This window comes from Equus quagga, chromosome 12 (genome assembly GCF_021613505.1).
Source record: "Equus quagga isolate Etosha38 chromosome 12, UCLA_HA_Equagga_1.0, whole genome shotgun sequence".
NCBI classification, from domain to species: Eukaryota; Metazoa; Chordata; class Mammalia; order Perissodactyla; family Equidae; genus Equus; species Equus quagga.
Genome location: NC_060278.1, coordinates 7,199,127 through 7,226,030, shown reverse-complemented (window position 1 = coordinate 7,226,030; position 26,904 = coordinate 7,199,127). Strand labels below are relative to the sequence as shown.

General features: G+C 35.6%; 1 protein-coding gene across 8 annotated transcripts in view; it reads left to right on the top strand.

The window, feature by feature from the left end:
- The window catches only part of WAC (WW domain containing adaptor with coiled-coil), a 76,704-nt gene extending 50,570 nt beyond the window's left edge, over positions 1–26,134 (top strand). For 5 of the 8 annotated variants that reach the window (XM_046678488.1, XM_046678485.1, XM_046678487.1 and 2 more), the window contains exons 7-14: positions 2,570–2,878; positions 14,353–14,598; positions 16,025–16,147; positions 17,094–17,242; positions 19,759–19,877; positions 21,376–21,562; positions 23,298–23,425; positions 25,142–26,134. In XM_046678488.1, coding sequence (XP_046534444.1) covers positions 2,570–2,878; positions 14,353–14,598; positions 16,025–16,147; positions 17,094–17,242; positions 19,759–19,877; positions 21,376–21,562; positions 23,298–23,425; positions 25,142–25,211 — 1,331 coding nt within the window. In that variant the 3' untranslated portion in view covers positions 25,212–26,134. The remainder of the gene's footprint in view (positions 1–2,569; positions 2,879–14,352; positions 14,599–16,024; positions 16,148–17,093; positions 17,243–19,758; positions 19,878–21,375; positions 21,563–23,297; positions 23,426–25,141) is intronic. The other 3 variants (XM_046678492.1, XM_046678493.1, XM_046678486.1) reach the window with 2 other exon arrangements.
- The last annotated feature ends 770 nt before the right edge of the window (positions 26,135–26,904 follow it).

Sequence of the window (26,904 nt, the reverse complement as noted above, 5' to 3'; positions counted from 1 at the left end):
TTCAAAAACAAAGAAAACAATAGGTGAGTTTTTTTCTTTGTGATTTCAAAAGCAAGGGATATTTGTTATTGAAAAGGTAAGAAGAAGGAAAAATTGTTAATCTCATGACCCAGAACATTTGCAGACTTACACTTTTTTCTGTCTGTACATAAATGTGTATAAAAATTACATATTTATGTATTTTACACCAAAAATGAGAGATACTACTGTTTTTAACCTTTGTTTTGTTCAGTAATATTTCAAGGATATGCTTCCCTGTTAGTTTATAATTCTGCACTTGTTATATTGACTGCATGGTATTTCATTTTTTCCATGTGCCTTCATTTATAAATAATTCTCTATCCATGGATACTTGGGTGTTTTAGCCTTTTCTTACTGTAAACAATGCTGTGATTCCTATTTCTGCGCACTTAGCTGATTCCTTTCTTAGCTGAATTTCTAGAAGTGCAGATGGTGAGTCAGTGCATCTGTCATTGTGTTGAAATGTAGTCATGTATCACACTTTTTGAGTTTTAAGTAATGTTTGAGAAAGTACCTTAGCTATATTGCTGCTTTTTTTTTTAAATTGGTCAACCGAGCTATACTTGTTGTGGTAGTAATAAAGTCACTAAGCCATTTAAGTGCTTCACTTTGTGTATTCAAAAAATGTTGGCAGAGTTTTCCCATATGTGTAGTACCTTGGTGTTCATATAGGGTAAACCTTAAGGTTTGTGGTTCCTAACTGCCAACAAAAGAAGAGTGTGTGTGTGTGTGTGTGTGTCTGTCTGTCTGTCTGTCTGTCTGTAGGGGACGTGGGAGGATTGGAAGGATTTTATATGTAAAGAGTTAAAGGTAGGAAAACAGATTTTAGAGAGACAACCAAAAATGTCTCCAGACATTTGCTAAATATCCTTGTTGGTGGCGGGGGAGGGGGAGGTATGCAGATAGTCGCCGCTTTAACTGTGTTCTCTCTAGAGTTGCCAAGGAATAGAAGGCTGCTGGAGCTATAGCTTCCTCAATTCCTCTAATGCTGCTGCTGGAGTTTTTCTCCAAAACTTAGGAATGTTAGAAGTAGTATCATCATTCATTTTCATGGGAATACATTTACTTGATACATTTTGATTGTAGTCATACAGAACTGGAAGAGTGTTTTCTTGGTTGAGGAAATAAAAGTTCTAGGTAATCAAGTGACAGGATTGGTGGGAATTGGGCATGGTATTATTTCTGTTATATTTGACCCTAAAAGCTTCTGTTGTAGTAGTATTCTTAAGTTTTATGTGCATGCACTGTGATAGTTTACTGATGAGTTAATATCGTGCAACAGGTGTTTGCATTCTGCTGTGATAGCTCAGTTTATTTGTTCATTTTTCTGATAATATATGTGTAGTTTATAACACTAAATTTCATTTAAGTCTAAGAGCTTGTGTTGGGATATGAGTGAAGTTTTTTTGGCAGTGCCCAGTACCTTTTGTCATGGTGTAACATGTAGGAGTTGTGCACTGACAACTTGAAAACTGACTTGTAGACTTAAGCTTACTTCCTTCTTTGTGCTGTCTTGGTCTCTAGACTTGGAGGAAGCATGAATTGGAAAAAACAACACAATATTCATCAGGGAGGGTATCCTTTGGTAATACCATTATGTACCATGTACTTGAATCTTAAGATGTTTCTCTATTTGGAAATTGCTCTAATTCTTTAGTGACTGATTAGAGTATTGTAATGTAAGCTAGCGATTTTTTTATATATATAAATTTTATTACTGTGATTTTTCAAATTTTTCTTCTTTTGTAATCTTTTTGTGTAAGCAGAAGTACTTATTTCTGAGTTTAAAATATTTTTGTGGCTTTAAATTGGAAGAGGACCTGTTTTTAATAGAACTGATAATAGCAAGTAGATTTTTCTGACTTTGCTGCAGATGTAGGACTTCTATTTTCAGATAGCATTATCTATAACTTGATTTTATAACACTGATGTTTGTTAGCATTATTTAAAACATGAATTGATTTACTTATTGAATGCACAGTTCATCATAAATTCAGCCATCCCACAATGAGTTTATTTAATCCCTAGCACATAGAGCCCACTAATCAGCTGCTTGAGTATTCAGAAAAATCAGGCTGGTAAAGCTACTCTTCCTTTGCAGTTGAACCACTGTGGATAATTCAGTCACTTATTAGAACCTGTGGTCCATATTTTAAAAGAATGAACCATTTACGTTTTCTATTTTTAAAATATTTAAAAGTTTTTTATTTGAGTAAAAGGTTATAACTCCGTATATTGATTTTTTTTTTTTTAATGTTTTGTTTGGACTACGGTGTGGTGCTAAAGAATCCCCAAAGACTTGTAGCCCACTTGAAATCTGAGTATAGATTAATATTTATAGTTGAGCTAAAATTCCTCTTCCAGTATTTGGATGTTTATATGCTAGAGCCAAAACTGCAGACTCTAACTGGTCTTGCAGTTTTATGAAAAGATAGAGGTACAAGTATGTTGGTAAATTAGCTGATGTTAAAGACAGGATTCTAACGTAATCTTTTTTCTTCCTCCTTCTGTCATTCCAACATCTCTTTTTTCGAACTGTGAACTAAAGTGGAAGACAAGCATTCCAGTGATGCCAGTAGTTTGCTCCCACAGAATATTTTGTCTCAGACAAGCAGACACAATGACAGAGACTACAGACTGCCAAGAGCAGAGACTCACAGTAGTTCTACGCCAGTACAGCACCCCATCAAACCAGTGGTTCATCCAACTGCTACCCCAAGCACTGTTCCTTCTAGTCCATTTACGCTACAGTCTGATCACCAGCCAAAGAAATCATTTGATGCTAATGGAGCATCTACTTTATCAAAACTGCCTACACCCACATCTTCTGTCCCTGCACAGAAAACAGAAAGAAAAGGTATGCCATTATTACTAGATGCTGCACGTTGAACTATAGTTTCTGATTATATTACATTATTTTCATTAGCTTAAATAAGACAATTATAAATTCTTTTTAAAAGTTTTTTAGAATGTTACTGCATAGATTTAGGTCTAGAGTTAGCCATATTTAGCTTTTTATTTTAATTTTTAATTATGAAGCCTCAGAACTGTTTTTTGCGTTTGACACTTTCAAGTCGAGTGCTTAATTTTAACAGTTAGTAATGGTTTAAATAACTTATCAAAGCCAAATGACTGTCCCTTCATATTTGTATGAAGTAATTTTTGGTTTTAGTGATAATTGTCTTGATGGTTTAGGTTAGAAATTGTTTCAGTTTTCTATTAATTAAAATTTAATATGAATAGAGACATTTTAAAACTTGTCATTTCTACATAACATGCAGCTACTGGTTTCAGTTTTTGAATTAGAAAACTGAGTTATGGGTCACAAGATAAAAAGTCTTAATGTCTGAAGAGAAGAAGTTAAACTTTGCAATCCAAATTGTGTTTATTCGACTCAGTGCTAATAACATGTTAAGCATGTTCAAAGAAGTTACAGAAAAATTGTGACAGCTACTTGGGAGGTGACACGTAATGGAAGTAGAGTGATGGGATAAGTGTATTTGCATAGACCTTTCACAATCCCAAAGTTACACTTTAATAGTATGTTTTAAGACACTAAAGAAATTAAAAGGCAGTAAGTAAATACATTGTGGGTAGACTCATTAGCAGACTAATTAGCAGATTGGCATCAGTAAATGTTAAGGAACTTTTAAATGTCCTGTGCGTTTAGAAGATGCTCCTTGGACCTGATGAGTCTTTAAGCTTTTAATCTATTGTCTCATTAATTATTTCATGTTGATTTAATTTATTGACAAAGGGTTCAAATAATTGGGTTTCTTTTGCTTCTATTTTTCTCTCCTTTTATTTGAATTTCCCTTGTAAGAATTATTACACATTACTAAACCATACTTTTATCGTATGGTGCATGATACATTAAACATTAAACAAGTTCCAAATGTTGTCAGACTCCCCAAAGATGGTTTGTACAAAATTTGTATGTACAAGTCGTATTTACCCTGATGCAGAATTAAAATACAAAGAGTATTCTTGGGAGATGAAATCCGAATTAATGTAGTAATTGTTAAGGTGGTAGTGCTTTCTAAAGGGTCTTATGGTTTTCAGTTCTTACAATGTTATTTTGATTCTTTAGTCTCAGAAAAATGTTTTAAAAATATCTGTCAGTTAAAAAAAACATCCTATGGCCTTTTAAAGGTCTTTATTTCGTTTCACCTCTTGTTCATGTCACACTTTTTAGCTCTGACCACCCTTTTAAAAGCCTTTTCCTTCTCTGGTTTCTGGAATACTGCTACTCTTAGATTTTCTAGTTGTCTTTTCATCTTGCCCTTTAAATATCAGTAGGTTCAGTCTTTTACTATTTCTTCTTGCTCAGCATGTCTTTTGCTGGTCAGTCATTCGTGTGACTACCTTGTCTGCATAAGTAACTCCCAAATCTTCATTCCTAATTCACACATACACCTGCTTCCCTCCTGTAAGCACTTGTTACGTCTCCTCAGAATACAGTACGTCCCAATCCCTTTTCCCACAGTTTATTCTTAGGTTCTCAGCACGTGACAGCACTATCCCCCTAGCTATTCTTTGCTCTTCTGCCTTCTTGCCCACCTACCCCATCCACCCATCGACAAATCTTAGATTCTTCCTTCTATATCTTATTTGTGTATATCCTTTCTCTTGTTCCTGCCACTGCTATTATTGAAACTCAGGTCCATCTCTCTTGAAATAAGCTTTTGATTACTGCTCTGCTTCCTTGTGCCCAGGCTATCCACTTATGGTGGCATCATTATAAAATTTAAATTAGATTGTGTCACTTCCTTGCTTAAAATTTTCTGATGGTTTTCCATTATCCAAAAGATAAAGTCCATACTTATATTTCTTAGTAAGATTATAGTAGGCACTTCACAACCTGGTTGCAGTCTGTCTTACTAGCTTGATCTCCAACATTCCATTCTTTCTTCCCTGTAATTCATCTGTTATAAAATTGTACATTTCTTAGGGCATGTTATGTTCTTTCATGTTGTGAGCCTTTGCTGAAAAGGACATGTTCTTTCCCACATTCCCATTCTCTTGAACTCAGTACTCTTTCTTTCAGAGCCAGTACTCTTTCTGTAAGTCCTTGGGTTCTCAGTGTCAGTTAACGTCTCCCAGTCTGTGTTTTCCAAACACTCGGTCTCTTATAGCACTTAGCGCATTGTAATTTTAGTTCCTTCCATTAGACTGTGTCCTGTTTAGGGTTAGATGTTATGTTTTACTTTATCTTGTTCTTTGTTCCCCCTCTTCCCTCTCCCTCCATGCTTCAAGCACCATTCTTGACAAACTTAATTAAAAAATAACTGCTTACTAGGTTTGATGCTAAGTGTTTATATACGTTTTCATTTATTTCCTTAAAACGGCACTTTGAGGGAAGGTATTATCTCTTAGAGATGAAGAGCCTGAACATTGCCACAGTTTAAACGCATGGTATTAGAGGCAGCTTCTCCAAAATCTGTGTTCTTTCCACAAAATTGTAGGTAGTGAAAGACACAACAGATTGGATTCTGGTTATTCAGAATTCCTGACAAGTCATAGGTGATTCAAGTGTAAATTCTGCAAAGTATGTTTGCTAATGACAAACTTTGTATGAAAATTTTATATATGATTTTAAACTTATAGGAAGAAATTCAGTTACCTTGGAATTGCCTATTTATATGGGGAAAATTTTACAGTATTTCCGAATATGTCTCTGGGCATGTAAATTGAAGACGATATTATTTCCTTAAGTAAATTGTACAACAATTTGGATCTTTTCAGATTGTTTTCCAGTTAGTCTAAATTTGTGAAGCATCCATTAATTTGAAATACATATATTTTTCTCAATGGAGACATCCACTTTATTTAAATTAAACTTACTGTTTACTCTTCTCATCAACATAGTGATTTGCTTGTTTGGATTTTCCTTAACAAATAATTTTAGTAAGAGGTTGATGGTTCAAATAAGATTGGTCTCTTGAGCTAATAGTATAGCAGAACTGTATCTAAGGATGTCAACAGTAGGATACGGTGTTAAATAATACAAGAGCAGGATCTTTGTTTTCTTAACCACTGCTCTATCCCTAGTGCTTGAAAAGTAATAGTCATCAGTAAATATTTGTTGTCGATGGATGAATAACTGAAAGAAGGGTAGTGAGTATGTTGAGGGTTGGGAAAGCACCTGCATTGGTCATGGTTTAAAAATGTACTTGGAGAAAAAGAAGAATGTTATGTGTGTTGTGCATCTAATTAAAGGGTACCAGCAGTAGATTTAGATCTGTTTACTGCCAGTGTGTCTTTCAAGAAAAAGAACCTAACAAATCGAAGTATATGATTGCTTGAGGGACAGAAGTGTGGAGAAGCTGTGAAGCTCTGGTTTTGCAGCGAACAATCCTGATGTTAGGTAGGGCAAAACAAGAGGGTCAGGTACCTCCTTTTAGATCTGTATCTGTTTGTGTTAGGGTAACATTTGAACTTCTATGGGCAAGAATAGTTTATTGGACAACCATATAATAAAATAACAGAAACTCTGATGTGCAAAAATATCTAAAACGGATTTTTATTGTTGGTACCCCTTTGACCATTCTAAACTGGACCTAACTCCACCCTCCCTTTCAGATTTGTGAAATGACAAAATAGGCAAGAGATGTGGGTGCTTGTTCTTTCCTTTGCCAAATAAATGCCAGAGTCAGAAGAGTTTAATGACCTTAATTAACAAGTTTCTTATTTAGTATTTTAGAGTTATGATTTATTAGTGTAGATAAGCTTGAAAAGTAAACAAAACCACATAAGCAGACCTATTCAGTGATGTTAAGCCAGCTCTCAGAAGATTAGCATGTCTAAATATTCACATAGTTATGCTGGTTCCATAGTCTTAATCTACTGGGAGGGAGATTAGTCATTCATTAATATGAGGTGTGAGTTTGTCACTTGGAATAAATTTCTCTTTTGTATTTTGATGGTATTTGTAGACTGGGTGAAATTTGAATGAACCTGAAGGCTTTTCAGTATGTGTTAAGGCAGTAGCTTTTTATAGCCAACAGAAGGTTATTAACTGGCTGTGGTGGACCTCATTCATCCCTCTGTTGCTTTACTTTAAAATAATTTTTAGGATTACTAAACATTCATGAAAAAAGAGAAGATTGGCCATAGATTTACTCGTTTTATTTAATGACTGAATACATTACTGAAGGAATTTAGTCTGGTCTAGTCAATAAACACCCATTACGATGACTGTTACAAAAACAACAATGGAAAATAACAAGTGGTTTTGAGGACTTGGAGAAATTGGAACCCTTGCATTGCTGGTAGGAGTGTAGAATGACAACTGCTGTGGAATATGGTTTGGCAGTTCCTCAATAATTGAAATGTAGAATTACCATAGGATCCAGCAGTTACACACCTAGGTATATAACCAAAAGAATCGAAAGCCAGGGAATCAAACAAGTATTTATATTTATACATCAGTGTTTATAGCAGCATTATTCACCATAGCCAAAAGGTGGAAACAATCCAGGTGTCCATCAACAGATAAAGAATAAAATGTGGTATATATACACGCAATATTACCCAGCCTTAAAGAGGAATGAAATTCTGATACATACTGCAACATGAATGAACCTTGAAAACCTTATCTAAGTTAAATAAGCCAGACACAAAGGGGCAAATACTGTATGATTCCACTTACGTGAGGTACCGCAGAATGGGCAGATTCATAGAGAAAGTTGAATAGTAGTTACTGGGAAGATAGGGAGCTATTGTTTAACTGGGTGGAGAGTTTCTGTTTGGAAGGATGAAAAAATTCTGGAGGTGGGTAGTGGTGATAGTTGCACAACAATGTGAATATACTTAATGCCACTGAATTGTAAGCCTAGAAATGGTTAAAACGGTAAATTTTTTATGTATATTTTATTAGCATAGAAAATATCAAGAGAAAAATTAGCAAAACATGGGAAATTAGATTAATCTAAAATGAGATTTTTTTTCACCCTTAGGATTAGTGACAATTAACAGTTGAATTCAGGGAGACAGTTGGTGAAGTCTGTAAGTTGGTATTACAGAGGTCACTTTAGTAAAATCTATGAAAAGTTGTGAAATAGGCTTATCCTTTGTATGCATTACCATGAAGATTTTCTCAGTTGAATAAAAAAGCAAGTTGCAAAAATATATCTTTGTTATAAAATTTCAACATTTTATTTATGTGTATTTCTAAATGCTTAGAAAAAGTTCTGTATGGATACATGATTAGAAATATTCATGAATTATAAAATTAAAAGTAAGTTAAAATGAAAGTCACAGATTATATACCATGTGTTGTCACCTAGCAATCTTATGTTTGTTTCTACTACACTTGTATACCTTGTTTTTCTTTATAATTTCTCCATGTTGTACTCTTCTTTGTAACACCACTACTACCCAGTGGAACAAGCAGGCTGCTGTTGTGGTATCAGTAGTCAGAGTTTTGTTCACATGTGCTGTTCAGTATTAATACAGCAGCTGTCAGAACATCATGGGAAATTAATGATTAGAAATGCAATTAGTACCTTTTACTCTCTAAGTGCACTGTCTTTTTAGATCTTCTTATAGATCGAAAAGGAGTTATTTGGCATACCAGAAAAATTGTAGGTCAGAAACAAATTTTGACTTTGGTATATGCTGTCGGATATTTTGAAAGGGTGCCTATAATTAGAAGAAGTGAATGATAGTACTTTAAACCTTTAAAAAGTTAGGTTTTAGTAATAGATTTCTATATGAAGTCTAGTCTTTGGTAGTTTACTCCCTCTACTGGCAAAAATTGGAAATATAAATGAATAACATAATTAAAAGCATAAAGGAAGAGAAAAAGGTTTTATCAAAACAAATATACACAATTTAAATTAAAATCAAAGGGTAACCTACTTATTTTATGGCTCATATTAAAGTAAAGAATTGGTGAGAGATCTATAAGTCATAGAAATATCGGGTAGGAAAGTGACTTAGTTCATTTAAGTTTAAAATAGCCTGGCAAGAGATCACTAAATATCCTTAAAAAGATCCTAGGTGCAAAAACACACACACACACACACACACACACGATTAAAATGCTAGCGCTAAAACCAGATACCATTCTACTGCCAAAGACTAATTGTGAAAAAATGCTTAAAGTAACCTGGGTTTCTTGAATGCTTGGGAAAGTTTGCATTTAAGGAATGAGACTAGAGGTTGATATTCTTAAAAAGCAGAAGAGCCTATTGAAATGGCTTCGTAATGTGAAACACTGTATTACTTCTCTTATGTAAACTCATTATTTGTCTTTAGCTATTTTCAAGGATCCAGATATTTCTTTTGTTTCATTTGATAAAAATCTGTACAGGGGCCGGCCCAGTGATGCAGTGGTTAACTTCACACATTCCTCTTCTCGGCGGCCTGGGGGTTCTCCGGTTCGGATCCCAGGTGCGGACATGGCACCGCTTGGCAAAAGCCATGCTGTGGTAGGCGTCCCACATGTAAAGTAGAGGAAGATGGGCGTGGATGTTAGCTCAGGGCCAGTCTTCCTCAGCAAAAAGAGGAAGATTGGCAGCAGTTAGCTCAGGGCTAATCTTCCTTAAAAATAAAAAATCTGTACAAACATGTGATTAGGTGTATTAACCTCACATCCTAACAGATTACATTCTAGATTAAAAGGTTTTAGACAAATAGAACTGCTAATGAAAATTAAATATCTGTGTAGAAAAGACACTCAGTGATTGTGTACTTGTTTCAAACAGTAGTTTTGTTGCCTTTGTGTGGGGGCGGGAAAAAGTGGTTGATTATTTTATAAGATTATTTAAAATAAGTCCAAATGAGTTAAATTTGTCTCAAAGACTGTATAATGTTACTCAGCTTTATGAAAATAGCATGAAGTGAGCCATTTATTGTCTGCTTTGTCAATTATTTATGGAGACCTTCGACTCTCCTCCCTGTTAGCCAACGTTTTGAGACTAGAGGTTAAGTGAAAGAGCACATTCACATGCACTTGGGCTTTTATTGCAGAATCAGGCATCCAGTCAACAAATACGTGTTGATGCCATCTTGGTGCCAAGTCTCATTTTGTACCAGGGCTACAGTGATAGAACAAAATTCATCTCCTGCAGGAGTTCATGTTCTCATAGAAGGGAGAGATGGTAAACTACATAATAGAAGATTCTGGGTAAGATAAATAGATCTGTGTTAGGGCTCACTGAACACAGGAGGAGCACCTAACCGATACTTTGCTTTTATAATATTTTAGTGATGAAACTAAGATTACCTTTCAGGATAGCATTTTATATTTATATTAATTATTAAATAAGTCAGTTATTTTCCATTTTGCTTGTAGATTGAGGCAAATAATATTAAAACATGCTTTGGATGGGCTTTTGTATGGTTGTCTTTTAGGGAGAGGGGATGAATGGAGCTATTTTTTACTAGTGAAAATAGCTTGCTGAATACCTGCCAGAAAGTGTAGTTTAGCTTTTCTGTCTTTGATCTTACCCTTTCTCCATTCAGTCCTCCATGTTTGTGCTGTGTTTTTAATTTTGTTTTGGTTGTGTTTCATTTTGTTTTTAAACTTAAAAGGAATCTTGGGAAGTTCTCTGATCTGTTTTTTCATAACCAGCAAGGGGTGCCAGAATCACCCATAGAGCTCTTTCTTACAAGTTCAACATATGCTTGGGTCTCCCCAGGTTCATTAGATCTGGGATGGAGCCCTGGTATCTGTTTTTTGTTTTTTGTGTTTTTTTTTTTTTTTTTTGAGGAAGATTAGCCCTGAGCTAACTACTGCTAATCCTCCTCTTTTTGCTGAGGAAGACTGGCCCTGAGCTAATATCCATGCCCATCTTCCTCCACTTTATACGTGGGATGCCTACCACAGCATGGCTTTTGCCAAGTGGTGTCATGTCCACAGCCGGGATCTGAACCAGCGAACTGCAGGCTGCCGAGAAGGGGAACTTGCGCACATAACCACTGCGCCACTTGGCCAGCCTGTTGTGTTTTTTTTTTTAATTTTCAGGTGATTGTGATAGCATTTCTTTTTGAAAACTCATACTCAAAATCAGACTTTTCTTTTTTTTAAGATTTTATTTTTTTCCTTTTTTCTCCCCAAAGCCTCCCAGTACATAGTTGTATATTTTAGTTGTGGGTCCTTCTAGTTGTGGCATGTGGGACACTGCCTCAGCGTGGCTTGATGAGCAGTGCCATGTCTGCGCCCAGGATTCGAATCAACGAAACACTGGGCCGCCTGCAGCGGAGCGCGCAAACCCAACCACTCGGCTGCGGAGCCAGCCCCTCAAAATCAGACTTTTTAATAGAGAAATTCTGGCTTTCAGAAATGTCACTTGCTCGAAGGTCCCATAAGTATTAAGTAGTATCAACTGGTTGCCTTGCTCTTCATCCGTCGTCTCTCACAAAGCTCTCAGAAGAAATCTCTCCGTATTAAAATCACAACTTAAGGATGTTTAGTTTTTGTGACTTTATTTCTTTATGGTAATATGTATTAGTTTCCTTATTTTGGAATGTTTCCTTTTCTTGCATTAAAAGCAACATTGAAGAATTTTCAAGCCTGTATTAATTTTTCAAATCTGTGGATAGATTTAGCAGCACCAAAACAAATTTGAAAACAACTCACACCTTCTTCTCCAACTCCTGTCATTGAAAGCAGGCAAAAACCACAGTAAAAGTAATAATGGAGTAAGGATCATTGCAGAGGGATCTAAGTACTAATTTAATTGTTCATGCAGGATGTAAAAATACAGAACTTGATTCATTCTAACCATAAATCAAGACGCCCCTAAGCTGAACCTTAAGGGATATGATCTGGAGAAAACTGCTCCTGTAGTCTATAATTGCCCCATACAATGTAATAACTGACAGCAGGTTTTCACAAGGAAAATCTTACTTCATTCAAGTTTATACTTGTCTATGAATCCAAAACAGCAAAGCTGAAAATGATAGGTGGTCTCTTAGACTTATGGACCGTCTTTTAAAATGTATGCATTAGGAGAATTAAAGTATCTACCTTATAAAAATTAAAATGTCTTAGGCCTTCTGAGTTCATCATAATTGATCAGCACATCCTTGAAATGAACTTAAAGCAGCTATGAGGTCCATGTTGTAAGAGCTATTTCCCCTAGTTCTTTGGACTCTTACAGGAGTGGTGTAAAAAGGCTGATAGAGGTGTCCCTTTTCAATAAGCTTGCTTAGTAATTCCCAGCATCTCTGGGACCATGAAGGTTAATGAATATTTAGTTCCTAGAATTGAAAATGAACATCTAGTTATTAGGTAGCAGTGTAATATTCAAATGCAGTGTTCCTAAAACTTCTATACATCATAATAGCGGTTTTAATTCAGTGATATAACATATATATGAGCTTGAAAATCTTCAAGAAATGAGTATGTATGGGAAATTAAAGATACTTTAGCAAATTTTCATATTTAGTCTTTAGGTGAATATTGTGAGAGAAGATGTATGAACATCTTGAATAGTCCAGTCTTAATGTCGTTACCATGGGACCTCTGTTTCTAATTCTCTCTTACCTCCATTAAAGTCACTGTATTAGTGAAGTCCCATGGTATGAAGATACCAATTTGTGTTCATTTTCCTGTTGGTGGACATTTGGTTTGTTTCTAGTTTTTGCTAAAATAAGCAAAATACTGTTATAAAAATTGTCGAATGTTTCTTCTGATTTATGTAAATCAGAGTTTCTCTAAGGGTGTGTACCTAAGGAGAATTACTGGGTCATGAAGCGTGTGCATCTACAGTTTTTCTAGATAACGCCAACTTATTTTTCCAGTGTGATTAGATCGTTTTAGTCTCTACTAGAAATGTTAAGTGTTCCCATTACTCCTTGCTAACATTTGATGTTGTCAGACTTTATTTATTTAAGATTTTATTGTTCCTTTTTCTCCCAAAGCCCCCTGGTACATAGTTGTGTATTTTTAGTTGTGGGTCCTTCTGGTTGTGGCATGTCTGCACCCAGAATCCGAACCACCGAAACCCTGGGCCACCCAAGCAGAGCGCAGGAACTTAACCACTTGGCCACGAGGCTGGCCTGTGTCAGACTTAAATTATTGTCAATCTGGTGAGCGGGAAAGGCTATCCTGTTGCTTTAATTTGCATTTTCATGATTATCAGTGAAGTTGAGTGTCTTTCAGTTTGTTTAACCATTCAGGTTTCTCCTTCTTTAAAATGTCTTTTCATTTCATGTCTTTTGCTCATTTTTCTATGAATGTCCTTTTTGATTTACAGGAGTGCCTTAAAATATTTTGGTTACCAATACTTTAGGTTTAATTGTTTTGGTTTTTGTAATTTTCTGCATCCTGATGTCAAAGATAGCTTCCTCTGTTTCCCTCTTCTAGTTCTAAAGACTTAAATATATTAAAAAAAAAAAAAAAGGTTAGTCTACCATTAATTGGTTTTGTTTTAAATAAATGTTTTATATCTTTAAGGCACGTCACCAGCCATGTTTTTTTCTTCAGGAATTTTGTGGCTGTTACTAGCCTTTCCTTCTTTCAAATAAGTTGCAGAATCAGCCTGTCAAATGCTACCAAAAATGCTATTGGGGTTTTGATTGCACTTGTATTGACTCTTTATAAATAATTTACAATCACAGCTTTCAGGTAATAGAATTTTCATGCATATTTTGCACATTTTTAATTTTTAAAATAGTGAGGCTGGGGATTTTGTGGGGGTTTTTTTTGCAATTAAAAATGTCATTTTTAGTGCTAATAATCTTTAAATGATAAAAAGCTCATTGCCTTATATATTTAATTACAAAAGGAAAAGATGTAATTCTAAAGCTTAATAGTTAAGGATAGGAAGTTCAAAGTAGGAGTCTCCTCTTATCAATATCCTTAGCCCATATGGGGTTGCTCACTGTGGTACCTATCCTGATTTGTATTAAAGTCACTGTCATGTTGTTTTTGTGGTCATAAACACTTTCACCTTATTTTATCAGACATATAAGTTAAATTCTGGAGAATCGTCCTTTTATCCTAACAGAAGCTTCTTGATTGTGTGGTTAGTACATAACTGTGTTTTGAGACAGCATTGCTAATAAACAGTATGGTAATTTTGAAATCAGACATGGATGGGATTGAATTATTCCTTTACCAGGTTTTGTGACTTGAAACAAGTTATGTAATCTTTCTTCTTCAATTTTCTCACCTATGAAATAGGGATATAAAAATGCATACCTCATTATTTCTAGTCAGATACTTACTGAGCAGCCCCCTCTGTGTGCTATTTTGTAGAGATTAAATGAGATTACTTGAGTTAGGTGCCTGGTACATGGAAGTTGCTTGTTTGGTGTTGGTTCCAGTTTCCTCTTTTCAAGTAATTTTTTCAGCTGTGTTATTTCCTTTTTATCTAGAATCTACGTCAGGAGACAAATCTGTATCACATTCTTGCACAACTCCTTCCACGTCTTCTGCCTCTGGACTGAATCCCACATCTGCACCTCCAACATCTGCTTCAGCAATCCCTGTTTCTCCTGTTCCACAGTCACCAATACCTCCATTACTTCAGGACCCAAATCTTCTTAGACAGTTGCTTCCTGCTTTGCAAGCCACACTGCAACTTAATAATTCTAATGTGGACATATCCAAAATAAATGAAGGTAAATTTTCATAGTAACAAGTTTTAAAAATCCATGTGCATTTTGCAAAATTATGTAACTAGTAACTAAATCCTCAGTTTAGGAACAGTCTTTGTTTCATTTTGAAGTGCCCATTTGAACTTCATTCTTTGAAATTTATATTCCCCACAGTTTAAGGCCTTTGGTGTTGTAATCAAGTTAGCAATAGCCTGGATTTTCTATATAGTTTTCAAGACTTACTATGTACCTGGTAGTTACTGAAGATAAACTGTTCTGCCTGCTTAATGTTTGTGGTGATTTTTTTTTAAGTAAAAATGAAGCAAAGAACGTTTGCTAAAACCGATATAAAAAAATTGATATCCGCCATATTTCAAAAAAAACCTTCTGGTATGGGTAATTAATTATTTGGAATATTAAAAATATGCTAGTTACTAAAAGAGTAGGAATTCGGGTAGTCCCTTCTTAGAATACTTGGAAAAAATTTGAGAAGGGAGGTAATAGATAACATTTTGTTATTTTTCCTAGTTTATTGCATTGTTAATTCCAACCTTGCATTTCAGTATGCTACTAAAGTATTTAGGCAGCCACCTCAAAGAAGTCTGAATAAAAGTGGATGTAGTTTTAATTCGTAAAACATTCAGATTCAACCGTTAAATACGAAGAGCGTTGCAAAATTTTCTATTTGTGTACACTTTGATATAATATATTTGATAGTGTTAAGTCGTTAAGTTCTTCAAGCATTGTCCTAAAAATGGAGCTATCTCAGGCTACTTGGTCATTAGTCTTCTATTCTTATTGTCCTCAACTTTTCTGTATTTTGATTTTATTCTCTAAGATAGCAATGCCATTCTTTCATTTGTTAACATTTTACTAGGCAAAGTGGGGCAACAAACTGAAGAAACGGTAGCGTAGGAAAATGTCAATAATCAAAGATCTTATGCTTCAGAAATACATGATATTCCTAAGTATTCAGCTTTTTAATATCCATTTTATAAGATTGTTGGGGTGGGTGCTGATGTAGGGCATGGTTAGCTTGTCTCATAAACCAGCTACATGAAATAGCTACCATTTATCCAGTTAATTCCGTGTCATGTATTCCACACTTTATATGGATAGGTTTGTGGTATAATCAGAAGTTCCAGTGAACACACTTTACTGTTTTTTAAAGAGTCTCATCGAGGAGTTTTTTTTAACTGAACACCTAAAGTTTAGTGTAAAGAATACGGTTTTTGTTTATTATAAACTCATTAAATTTCTTTTCCTCTGCCTCAGATCATTTCACATGTCTAGACCTATTATGTTACGCCTTTCTTCTTGACTTTGATTTTGAGAGTTCTGGGTTCAAACACTGCACTTTCGGGTGGGTGGTTCTTGAGTTTTCGAGTTGGTGCTAATGCCATGCATGCCTCTGTGTTTTATTTGAATTTAAGATATGAAATGTTTTTAGTTCTTACAGCAGCTGTGACACAAGCCTCACTGCAGTCTATAATCCATAAGTTTCTCACTGCTGGACCATCTGCTTTCAACATAACGTCTTTGATCTCTCAAGCTGCGCAACTCTCCACACAAGGTATTCATATTCTTAGGCATCTCTAGAATTGTATCTTGATTTTGGGGAAGGGAATTAATAACAAGTTTTTAAAAAGAGTTTGAAGACATTAGCTACAATAATGACTTTATTTTATGTTTGATTTTTAACATTATTTTATTCCATGGTATTTTCATTTACCTTTTCTTTTTAGATGAACAAGCTTTGAAATTTATCTTACAGTATTGTCATCAAATCTGTATTAGTGTATATACATATAATTCAGAATTTAAGTTGTTAGTAAGATATTTTACTCCAAAGCTGAAAGTAAACTATGATATGCCTTCAATCTTTGTGAAACATTGAATATATTTTAGGAGTGAAAATTTGGTTCAAGTTGATGTTAGATAGTTTTTGACTAGAAAAACTAGTCAGAAATGCTCAAGAGTCCTGCCTTGAGTTAGCTATCCTTCCTCTCCGTGAAACTATCCAGTGGAAAGAGATACACTTAGGAACAAAAGGGAAATGAAAAGGGTCATTTTGACTTGTTCCCCAGCCCCAATTCAGAAAGCTGATAAAATGAGCAGGAATATGTGGTCTAAAATTGAAGTATAATTGTGAAAAGACTCTTATAACCCTCTGGTTAGCCTCATGAGGCAGGAGACTAAGGGACATAATGGGACCTAAATGTAGAATAAGAAAGAAGAAATGAGGATGGTGAGGATGCCTTCATGTGAGAATAGGTTCAGGCTTACCTTCTTGCTCCAGCCTTAGAAAGAGAGAGGGGGCCTGCACTGGGTTTGCTAATTTATCTCTGTCCCACAGCTCATTTATTTAGTGTGGCCCCAGTGAGTACCTCATTCTGACTTTTTCAGATAAGTTTTCTCTTTGGGGGACATGGGACATGTAGACAGATGCAAAGATCTCCCCCACGTATATTACAGAGGTTTTGGATTTATTTGAAATTAATTACTTCACTCTTTTACAGCCCAGCCATCTAGTCAGTCTCCAATGTCTTTAACATCTGATGCATCATCCCCAAGATCGTATGTGTCTCCAAGAATAAGCACACCTCAAACTAACACAGTCCCTATCAAACCTTTGATTAGTACTCCTCCCGTTTCATCACAGCCAAAGGTATGTCGCCTTTGAAGGAAATTTGGAAAAGAAACCACTTACTTTTGGAAAAACAAGTTAATAATGTTTTAGAATTTAGAATTTAGAGTCTGTATTGTAGGAAGACCCTTTTTGAGAATGAAATAGTGGTGGAGTGAATGACAGTGAGTGTGAACAGATGCAGGTTAGAATCTCAGTTAATTGGGAGATGGAGGAGGGAGTTACATCTGTACCACTTTTATGCACTGATTCTATTCTCTTTATTGGCTTTGGGGTTTCTAACATGGACAGCGGGATAAAGAAGGATATACTAATTGAGTCTTAATATTTGTAGAGTTTTCAAACTGTAAGAGATAATGAGAGGACACGTTTCCCAGTGACTTTTTTCCCATACTTTTATTTCAGAAATGAGCCTGTTTCTCTGCTAACAACTTTATATGTATTTAACTTTGACATCATGAGAATCAACCACTATTTGCCTCATTTAACAGATAAGAAAACTAAACTTTTGGTTAAATCTAGTTTGTCTGGTGGAGTCAGAATTTGAGACCTAGGTCTTTCTGAAACAGAACCCATTTTACTAAGCTGTACTACCTGTGTTTATCCAAGCAAAATCTTCCATGGATGGCTCCTCAGAGCAGAGTTAGAAGACTGCTGGTGTCTTCTTACTGGTCTGTGAACAGGACTTTACAGTGCTGCAGTCAAATTTTGTATTACATCATTTGAGTTTGGCCCACAAATTCATGGGCAAAACCCAATCATACCCATTTTTTGCTTTGTAGCATACCACCAGTAAAACATTGAGATTTGTCTGTATTTACTCAATGGTAAATATAGGAGGAAATTTTTTTTAGTTGTTGTAAAATAGTGGGCTGTTTCAAACTTTATGCTGAAGAGTTCCTTATTCAAATAAAATCGTAGGCAGATGCCTAAAAATAAAAATGCCTTGAAACATAGCTTGAAATTGATGGTAGGCCAGCTTTTAGGTCTTCCTATTGGCTCATTTCTTCCCTACTTCAACCATTTATTATACATGCTTCAGGGTCGATCTAGATTGATTTTTTTTAAATTCTGAGTTACTCTTGTTAGAGTTTTTTTATTCACTTCCGTGTTGTTTACCTGTATTTTGATGGGAGAAAAATTAAAATGTGAGTTTCAGCAAAAGAGACCCTATTCTTAGAGCTCAAAACTTAGCATCAGAGTGATATCTTAAGAGTACAATAAATGATGACTAAAAGTGAACTAAGTGGTAGTGTTAGTTTTACAGTCATTTATAAAATTAGCATTTCAAATCCGTGAAGCAGATGGCTATCAGTTTTACATCCAAAAACTTTTTGTAGTCATTTTTAAAAATAAGTGGACATTTGATCTTATGTAGAACTTATAAAAATGTTCTTTATAAAAGAACATGTTCTTTTATATTCAGAAGTAGGAGGCCTATGCACATTTGTTTGAGAGAATATTAATCATCCAGAAAAAACCCCAAACAAAAAATTCTGCCGCTGGAGGATGTGACTTAATCACAGCTGGCTTTATCTGCCTTTGTGCCTTACTTTGAGACTTAAAATCGCTTGTTTTCTCTCTGCAGCATCTGACTATCAATAGTGTATGTATCCCCACTGGCAGTCATAGACCTCTTGGTCTGCCTCTCTAGGGTAACATCTCTATGAAAACCATTCAAGCTGAATTTTATGTAGGCTCATTCTTTGATAGAGCAGTCTATACATTTCTCTACTTATGTGGTTGGGATTCAAGCAGCTGTATTTGCATGATATAGTAACATTTATTATTATTGATACAGAAGTAACAGTAAATCAGAAGAGGTATTATAGTGTATTGTAAAGAAAACTGGGCTCAAAATCAGGAGAACTGGGTGTTTTGGGGTTTTGTTTTTAAGATTTTATTTTTCCTTTTTCTCCCCAAAGCCTTCCGGTACATAGTTGTGTATTTTTAGTTGTGGGTCCTTCTAGTTGTGGCATGTGGGATGCCACCTCAGCGTGGCCTGACGAGCGGTGCCATGTCCGTGCCCAAGATCCGAACCGGTGAAACCCTGGGCCGTCAAAGCAGAGCGCGCCAAATTACCCACTCAGCCACAGGCCCGGCCCCAAGGAGAACTGTTTTCTTCTGCTGGTGTGCTCAGAACGTAATTTGGGGCCCCTGGGCCGTGGTATGAAGGAACTAGATCTCAGTCTCAGACCTTCACTCTCTTCCCAGTGCACCACCTTTGGAAACTCATTTGATTCTACTTTTTTAAATGTCTAGATTTTACAGTGTTTTTAAGATTATTAACTACATTTGGAGAGGTATGTGGATTTGGGATATGTAAATGACAGTTTACATGATTAAATATGTCTGTATCACGAATATTAATCTTATTATGAAACAGAATTAGGACGACTCTTGTTAGCTTAAAAATCACTGAAGAATATAAATAATTGGAAAGTTTCATTGATAGAACTTTTGCTTTTATCTGGTTTCCATGCTGTTTGCCCTGTGTGATAAATAGAAGCCCATCTCACTAGATTTTGAAATTTCAGGTCAGTACTCCAGTAGTCAAGCAAGGACCAGTTTCACAATCAGCCACACAGCAGCCTGTAACTGCTGACAAGCAGCAAGGTCATGAACCTGTCTCTCCTCGAAGTCTTCAGCGCTCAAAGTAGGTTGATACTCTGTGTTGAGATAACATTATTTTTTCCTTAATATGGCATGCTGCATTGTTCGAATATTAAAATATGTGTATATAATAGAATTTGGTCTTGGAAGAATCCATGGATAGCCTAATTTAGTTTTGTGTTATAAAATCTACAAGGACAGATCTCATCTACAAGTAGATTATTGTCTCTAGGAGTGAAGCTTGGGTTATTTTGAAGAAAGTGTCTCTTTCTTTAGAATTTCACTTAGTGAAATATGGGAGTAACAAAGTATATGATACTTGTATAAAGAGGGCACATGATTTTATAATACTTTGTTGTAAATGACATCATTTTTAACCTCATAGCAGTTTTAGATTTGAGTATATTGACAAAGTCAAAGATCTCATGTCTAAAACATGGGCCAGTATTTTCCAACTGGTATGTGTCAGCTTTCCTGGTAGCTTCAACTCTGACCCTATACGGATTGCATGTCAGTTAGAGCTGTATTTTGTTGTCCCTGTTCTTTATTAATTAACGATACAACTTCAAATGATTTTCATTTGATTGATTTTCCTATTTTTATTTCTTGCTATGAGGTGGCAAAATAATTCAACTGTTGTTTTTATTGTTGTTTTCTAAACAAGCATTTCAGAACTTATACATCCAAATGAGAGTTGTTCCCTTCAAAATAATCACCTTGGGAAGCTGTCTACTTACTCCAGCAATGTTGCCATTGCTCAGAACACTTTTGGGAAATTCTTCTTTTAAATTGTCTTTAGAGGCTGCAGTATTATTTTAAATATCCTCAGTGATGAAAACTCTTCATCCTTTGGGAGATTTAGTTTTTGGAAATAACTGAAATTCATTCAGAGCCAAGTCTGGTGAAGCAGGTAGGAAATCAACTTGGGTGATTAAATTTTTGGTTCTCACTACCATATTCCCCAAACCCTAGCCCAAGCCATACAGTTTTAAAAGAAGATAACCAATTTCAGAGTGTTACTTTTTTGGTGTTATTTTGCCACTAAACTCATTCATTGCTATCCTATGATATGCCTGTATTTTGCTTCACATTACTTCATCCTCTGATTCAGTACTTTGTTCTGTTGTTTAAACAAAGACAACATATTTTTCCCTTCCTTATCTACATGTATTTAAGATATAATATTCAGATGTGCCGTATATCTACAATTGTTAAAATGTGACCTTTTCTTAGTTACATTCTTATTAGTGTTTGCAGTATTCAAAATCAGCAGGTTCTGCTCTCACATTTGGAGAGTACTGTTATTTGAATTTGACTCTGACATTAGTATTTAAAGGGGTCTTTTTTTTCCCCCAAAAGTGTATTGACGAATGTATGATAAAAATATACTTTGGATTTTAAATTCTATTTATTTGATGTTAAAATAAATTTTTCTTAGGAATTTGGGTATCTTTAAACTATTAGAAAGTATTGACAATTTCTAGGATACTCAGAAACTACTTTTAAACATACTGCACATACAGTTGTGTTTTCTCTTCCAGTAGCCAGAGAAGCCCATCACCTGGTCCAAATCATACTTCTAGTAGTAATGCATCAAATGCAGCAGTTGTACCACAGAATTCATCTGCCCGACCTACGTGTTCATTAACACCTACGCTAGCAGCACACTTCAATGAAAATCTCATCAAACATGTTCAAGGATGGCCTGCTGATCATGCGGAGAAGCAGGTATGTTACATGATTCACAGCAGATGCTTTACCTTCAGATGACTAGCAAAATATATCTTAATTCTACTGTTAGAAAATCTAATCTGGACCACTGAATTCAACCTATATTTAAAACCACTAATTTCTAATTAGATTATAGTCATTTTATAAAATATTTGATAGGTACTTCTAGGGTATTTATGAGGTAACTTTTTGTGGTTTCACATAAAATATTTTAATGTAATTATTGTTATACCTACCATTATCAAGTGCTTAGCATTTAACTCTGTGCTAAGGGCTTTATGTTAATTTTCTCCACTTCTTAAAACTGCTAACCAATGCAATAATGAGTTTTCCCATTTACCAGTGAGGCCCTTAAGACCAAATACATGATACCAAATTCACCCAGTTGATACAGTGATGTGGCTGAAAGCCAGTGTGCTTTTTCCATTCAGCCTGCCACTCTGGTACTTTTAGAATCTGTTAGTACTGTTAATCTTATGACTCTCCCACTAGACTAGCTACTAGAAGTTAGGAAGCATTTTTGCTATGGGCTGAGGGACCTTAGGATATTCCAGTTACTGCCATTGGCTTCTCCCGTTTATCAGATAACTGTCTTGTCTGAAGTGTTCTGTAAGTTTACAGAGATAGGTTGTGTATCTCATGATAATGTGAATACAGTGAGGCCCTTTTATCAGTGTTATACCTGAACTTGCTTTGGCTGACCCAGCTGCCACCCTACCCCCACCCACCCCCTGACATCCCCCCTCCCCTGAAGATTGGCTCTGAGCTAACATGTGTGCCAATCTTCCTCTTTTGCTTTTTTTTTTTTTAAAGATTGGTAACCTAGCTAACATCTGTACCTAGTCCTCCATTTTTTTTTCCCCTCTTCTTCTTCTCCCCAAAGCCCCCAAGTACATAGTTGTATATTCTATTTGTAGGTCGTCTGGCTCTGCTATGTGGGACGCCACCTCAGCATGGCTTAAGGAGGTGCTAGGTCCATACCAGGATGCAAACTGGCAAAACCCTGGGCTGCTGAAGCAGAGCATGTGTCTTTAACCGCTCGGCCATGGGGCCAGCCCCAGTCTTTATCTATTTCATATGTGGGATGCCACCACAACATGGCTTGATGAGCGGTGTGTAGGTCTGTGCCAGGGATCCAAACCCACGAACCCCAGGCTGCCAAAGTGGAGCGTGCAAACTTAACCATTGTGCCACTGGGCCAATTTATTAACTACACATCATTAGTCCTCCTGTCCTAGTGCTGTACTTTTCTGAGATTGGAAATAATATTTTAAGAAATTTTAAGAAACCTAAAGGGGAAATCTTAAGTACCTTCCACCATTAGAGACAGTTTTTTAAAAGAACAACTCGCAGGGGGCTGGCCCCGTGGCCGAGTGGTTAAGTTCGCACGCTCCGCTGCAGGCGGCCCAGTGTTTCGTCAGTTCGAATCCTGGGCGCGGACATGGCACTACTCATCAGACCACGCTGAGGCAGTGTCCTGCATGCCACAACTAGAAGAACCCACAACGAAGAATACACAACTATGTACCGGGGAGCTTTGGGGAGAAAAAGGAAAAAATAAAATCTTTAAAAAAAAAGAACAACTCGCAGTAGATTCACCCCATTTTTGTGGACTTAAAGGGAAAAAGATGATTCTGTAATCTTTGTGTAAAGTTCTACTCAGAAATTTAATGTTTTATTTTTTGTATGTGAATGTGACATATTTTGTGTGATTTTCATTTCTTTATTATAGGCATCGAGATTGCGAGAAGAAGCCCATAACATGGGAAGTGTTCACATGTCAGAAATTTGTACTGAATTAAAAAATTTAAGATCTCTAGTCCGAGTATGTGAAATTCAAGCAACTTTGCGAGAGCAAAGGTAAGCTTTTTGGTGAAATAAATTTTTATGTTTCTTAGCATTATATATATATATATATATATCTATATCTTAAATTGAACTGAAAAATCAAATTTTATTTCTGAAATTTGAAGTTCTTTTTAGTATATTGTATCATATTCCAAAATGCTATCTAACTTTGTTTCCATAATTTAATAATATTCCTGGTGAATGGCATCTAGATTTTTTCTCTTAACCCATGTTAAATGCTTCATTGGATTTTTTTCTTATAACTCTTTAAGATACAGTAATATTTGAGAAGTGAATTGCTGATATCAACTCATTATAAAGGGTCCCCTCTTGAATTGAGGGTAGCACTCTACTGGTGAGGGTACTTATTTTAGTTAAAATTTCAAATTACTGTCTACATTGTTCTTGTGTCACTGGTATCTTGGAAATTGCAGTAGGGATTTAATTGTCCCAACAGTTCTAATGATGTATATCTTAGTGTTTTCTTATTGTTTGTATCTGAACTCTTATTGTCTCATAATTCTTAATCTGTTATAACTTAGGTAGGATATCTACACCCTGATAAATAATATAGATTTTTTTTAAGTGCCTATTACAGTATGAGGACAAACTTCAGTGGCTTCGCGTCCTGTCTGTATAAGTCATTGGGTCATAGGTGGAGTTAATCTTGTTTTGAAACCACAAATATTTAGTATAACCAAGTTGGGATTTATAGTGAACTTGGAAAAGAAAATTTTTATTTCAATTACTAAAATATCTAGAGGTACTTTTTGAATATCAACTAGGAAGTTTTTACTCTAGGATTGCTCTGGAAGTAGTTCTTTTTTCAAAAAAAAAAAAGTTATTTATTTATTTATTTTTGAGGAAGATTAGCCCTGAGCCAGCATCTGTTGCCAACCCTCCTCTTTTTGCTGAGGAAAATTGGCCCTGAGCTAACATCCATGCCCATCTTCCTCTACTTTATATGTGGGACGCCTGCCCACAGCATGGCTTGCCAAGCTGTGCCATGTCCACACCTGGGATCCAAACCGGTGAACCCCAGGCTGCCGGAACAGAACATGTGCACTTAACCACTGCGCCACTGGGCCAGCCCCTGGAAGTAGTTCTAACAAGCATAAAAGTTCATTTTGGCTTGCTAAACAGATGTTTTGACTTTTAGGAAATTATGTTGTTATTTATTGCAATTTATTGAAACAGTATACACGATATCAAGCTAATATATGATTATGCCTAATTCACTGCTACAGGCAATAAATGGCATAGTTCACAGAAGAGAGGGGTCAGAAAAGGAGTGATTTTCTGAAGTTTATGGAAATCTAGTTAGCTATGGATTTTGTGTTTTATCTTTTGTTTTAAATATACTTGTCAGTTGGACTTTGACTTGGCTCCATTTTTATGAACCTACATTTATATTGACAAGAGTTGTTCAAAACACTGAGCTGCTTGCATCTGGTTAATCCTAGATTTACTGTATTGTGGCCCAGAAAACATGTAATGTAGGTTTATCTCATGTTTAATATCTGCTGCTTTGTGTGTGTGTGTGTGTGTGATGATACAGTGAAGCACTACATATATTCAATGATTATTTTGTCTTAACTGTAGACTAATCAGTTTTTAATTGTTTTGTCTTAACTAGTAGTTATTCATAAGATATTGTCATTAAAAATTTGGTTTTTCTGTAACGTTTATATGACGACACAGGTTCTAATGCCTTCTTTTATTTTTCAGGATACTATTTTTGAGACAACAAATTAAGGAACTTGAAAAGCTAAAAAATCAGAATTCCTTCATGGTGTGAAGATGTGAATAATTGCACATGGTTTTGAGTACAGGAACTGTAAATCTATTGCCCAATCTTAACATTTTTGAGCTGCATTTAAGTAGACTTTGGACCGTTAAGCTGGGCAAAGGAAATGACAAGGGGACGGGGTCTGTGAGAGTCAATTCAGGGGAAAGATACAAGATTGATTTGTAAAACCCTTGAAATGTAGATTTCTTGTAGATGTATTCTTCACGTTGTAAATATGTTTTGTAGAGTGAAGCCATGGGAAGCCATGTGTAACAGAGCTTAGACATCCAAAACTAATCAATGCTGAGGTGGCTAAATACCTAGCCTTTTACATGTAAACCTGTCTGCAAAATTAGCTTTTTTTAAAAAAAAAAATTTGGGGGGTTAATTTATCATTCAGAAATCTTGCATTTTCAAAAATTCAGTGCAAGCGCCAGGCGATCTGTGTCTAAGGATACGATTTTGAACCATATCGGCAGTGTACAAAATATCATGAAACAACTGTTTTCACACTTGCACCTGATCAAGAGCAGTGCTTCTCCATTTGTTTTGCAGAGAAATGTTTTTCATTTCCTGTGTGTTCCATTTCCCTCTGAAATCCTCGATCTGATTTGTCCATTTTTTAAAGCTCCTCTTTTTCTCCCTTCTTAAGGCACTGTTGCTATGGCACTTTTCTATAACCTTTCATTCCTCTGTACAGTAGCTTCAACTTGCAGTGATTGAGCATAACCCACTGTTTGTATAAATTATTGAAATCCATTTGCACCCTCTTAGAATGGACTGAAAAGTACTGCTGGGCATGTGTGCTGAAAGTACATGGATTGCTCGCTAATGAGGAAATGGCCCAATGAACATGGTTGTGGGAGGGGAAAGAGGAAACAAAGCTAGTCAGATGTGAATTGTATCTGTTGTAATAAACATGTTAAAACAAACAAAAATTGTTACTTTTCTTTTCCTTCGGTCAATGCATATTAGAATTTGAACTACCTGGGGATTCTTTATCAGAACTATTCTTGTTGACTATTTATACTTAATTGAAATAATTCCTTAAGGGAGGTTTTGTTTAAAGCATATTAACAGGAAATTGTGTATAAGATATTTAATGAAATATGAAATTCAACAAGAATGATTGAGTCACTTCCCAAGTGGTTGTCGTTCGTTAAGCCTTGGTTACCTGTCTCGCTGTTACGACATTTCGTTTTGAGGGGTGCTTGTGTTGTAGCTAACTGTTCGAGTCTGGTGCTGACTCCTGTTCTTAGCCATCACAAAACGCTCAGTTTGTGTAATTGGAGCTTCCTGCTGTTGTCTGGAAATGGCGGGAAAGCTCAGCTTTGTATATTGTTTCCTAAAGTATATTAAAATAAAAAAAGAAACTATTGCTACTATAAAATTACCTTGGCTTTTTTTTTCTTTGCTAAAATATTGGTCACATGGCCTTAGCATGACACTGCCAGTATTATATCAAATAACAAGGGTTTCTTTATGCAGAAAAATCTTTTAATTTGAAAATCTTACCTGAGTTAGAGACTTTTTTTTCCTGTTGAGGCAGATGTATTCATGTGCTTTCAGAACTGCCAGCACCAAGGGCTTATTTTGTGATGATAGACATTAATGTGATTACATTATGGAATACTAAACTTCTGAAATTGCTCTTGTGCTTTAAGCATATTTAAAGTATAGAAGATAATGCTCAGGCTTTTTA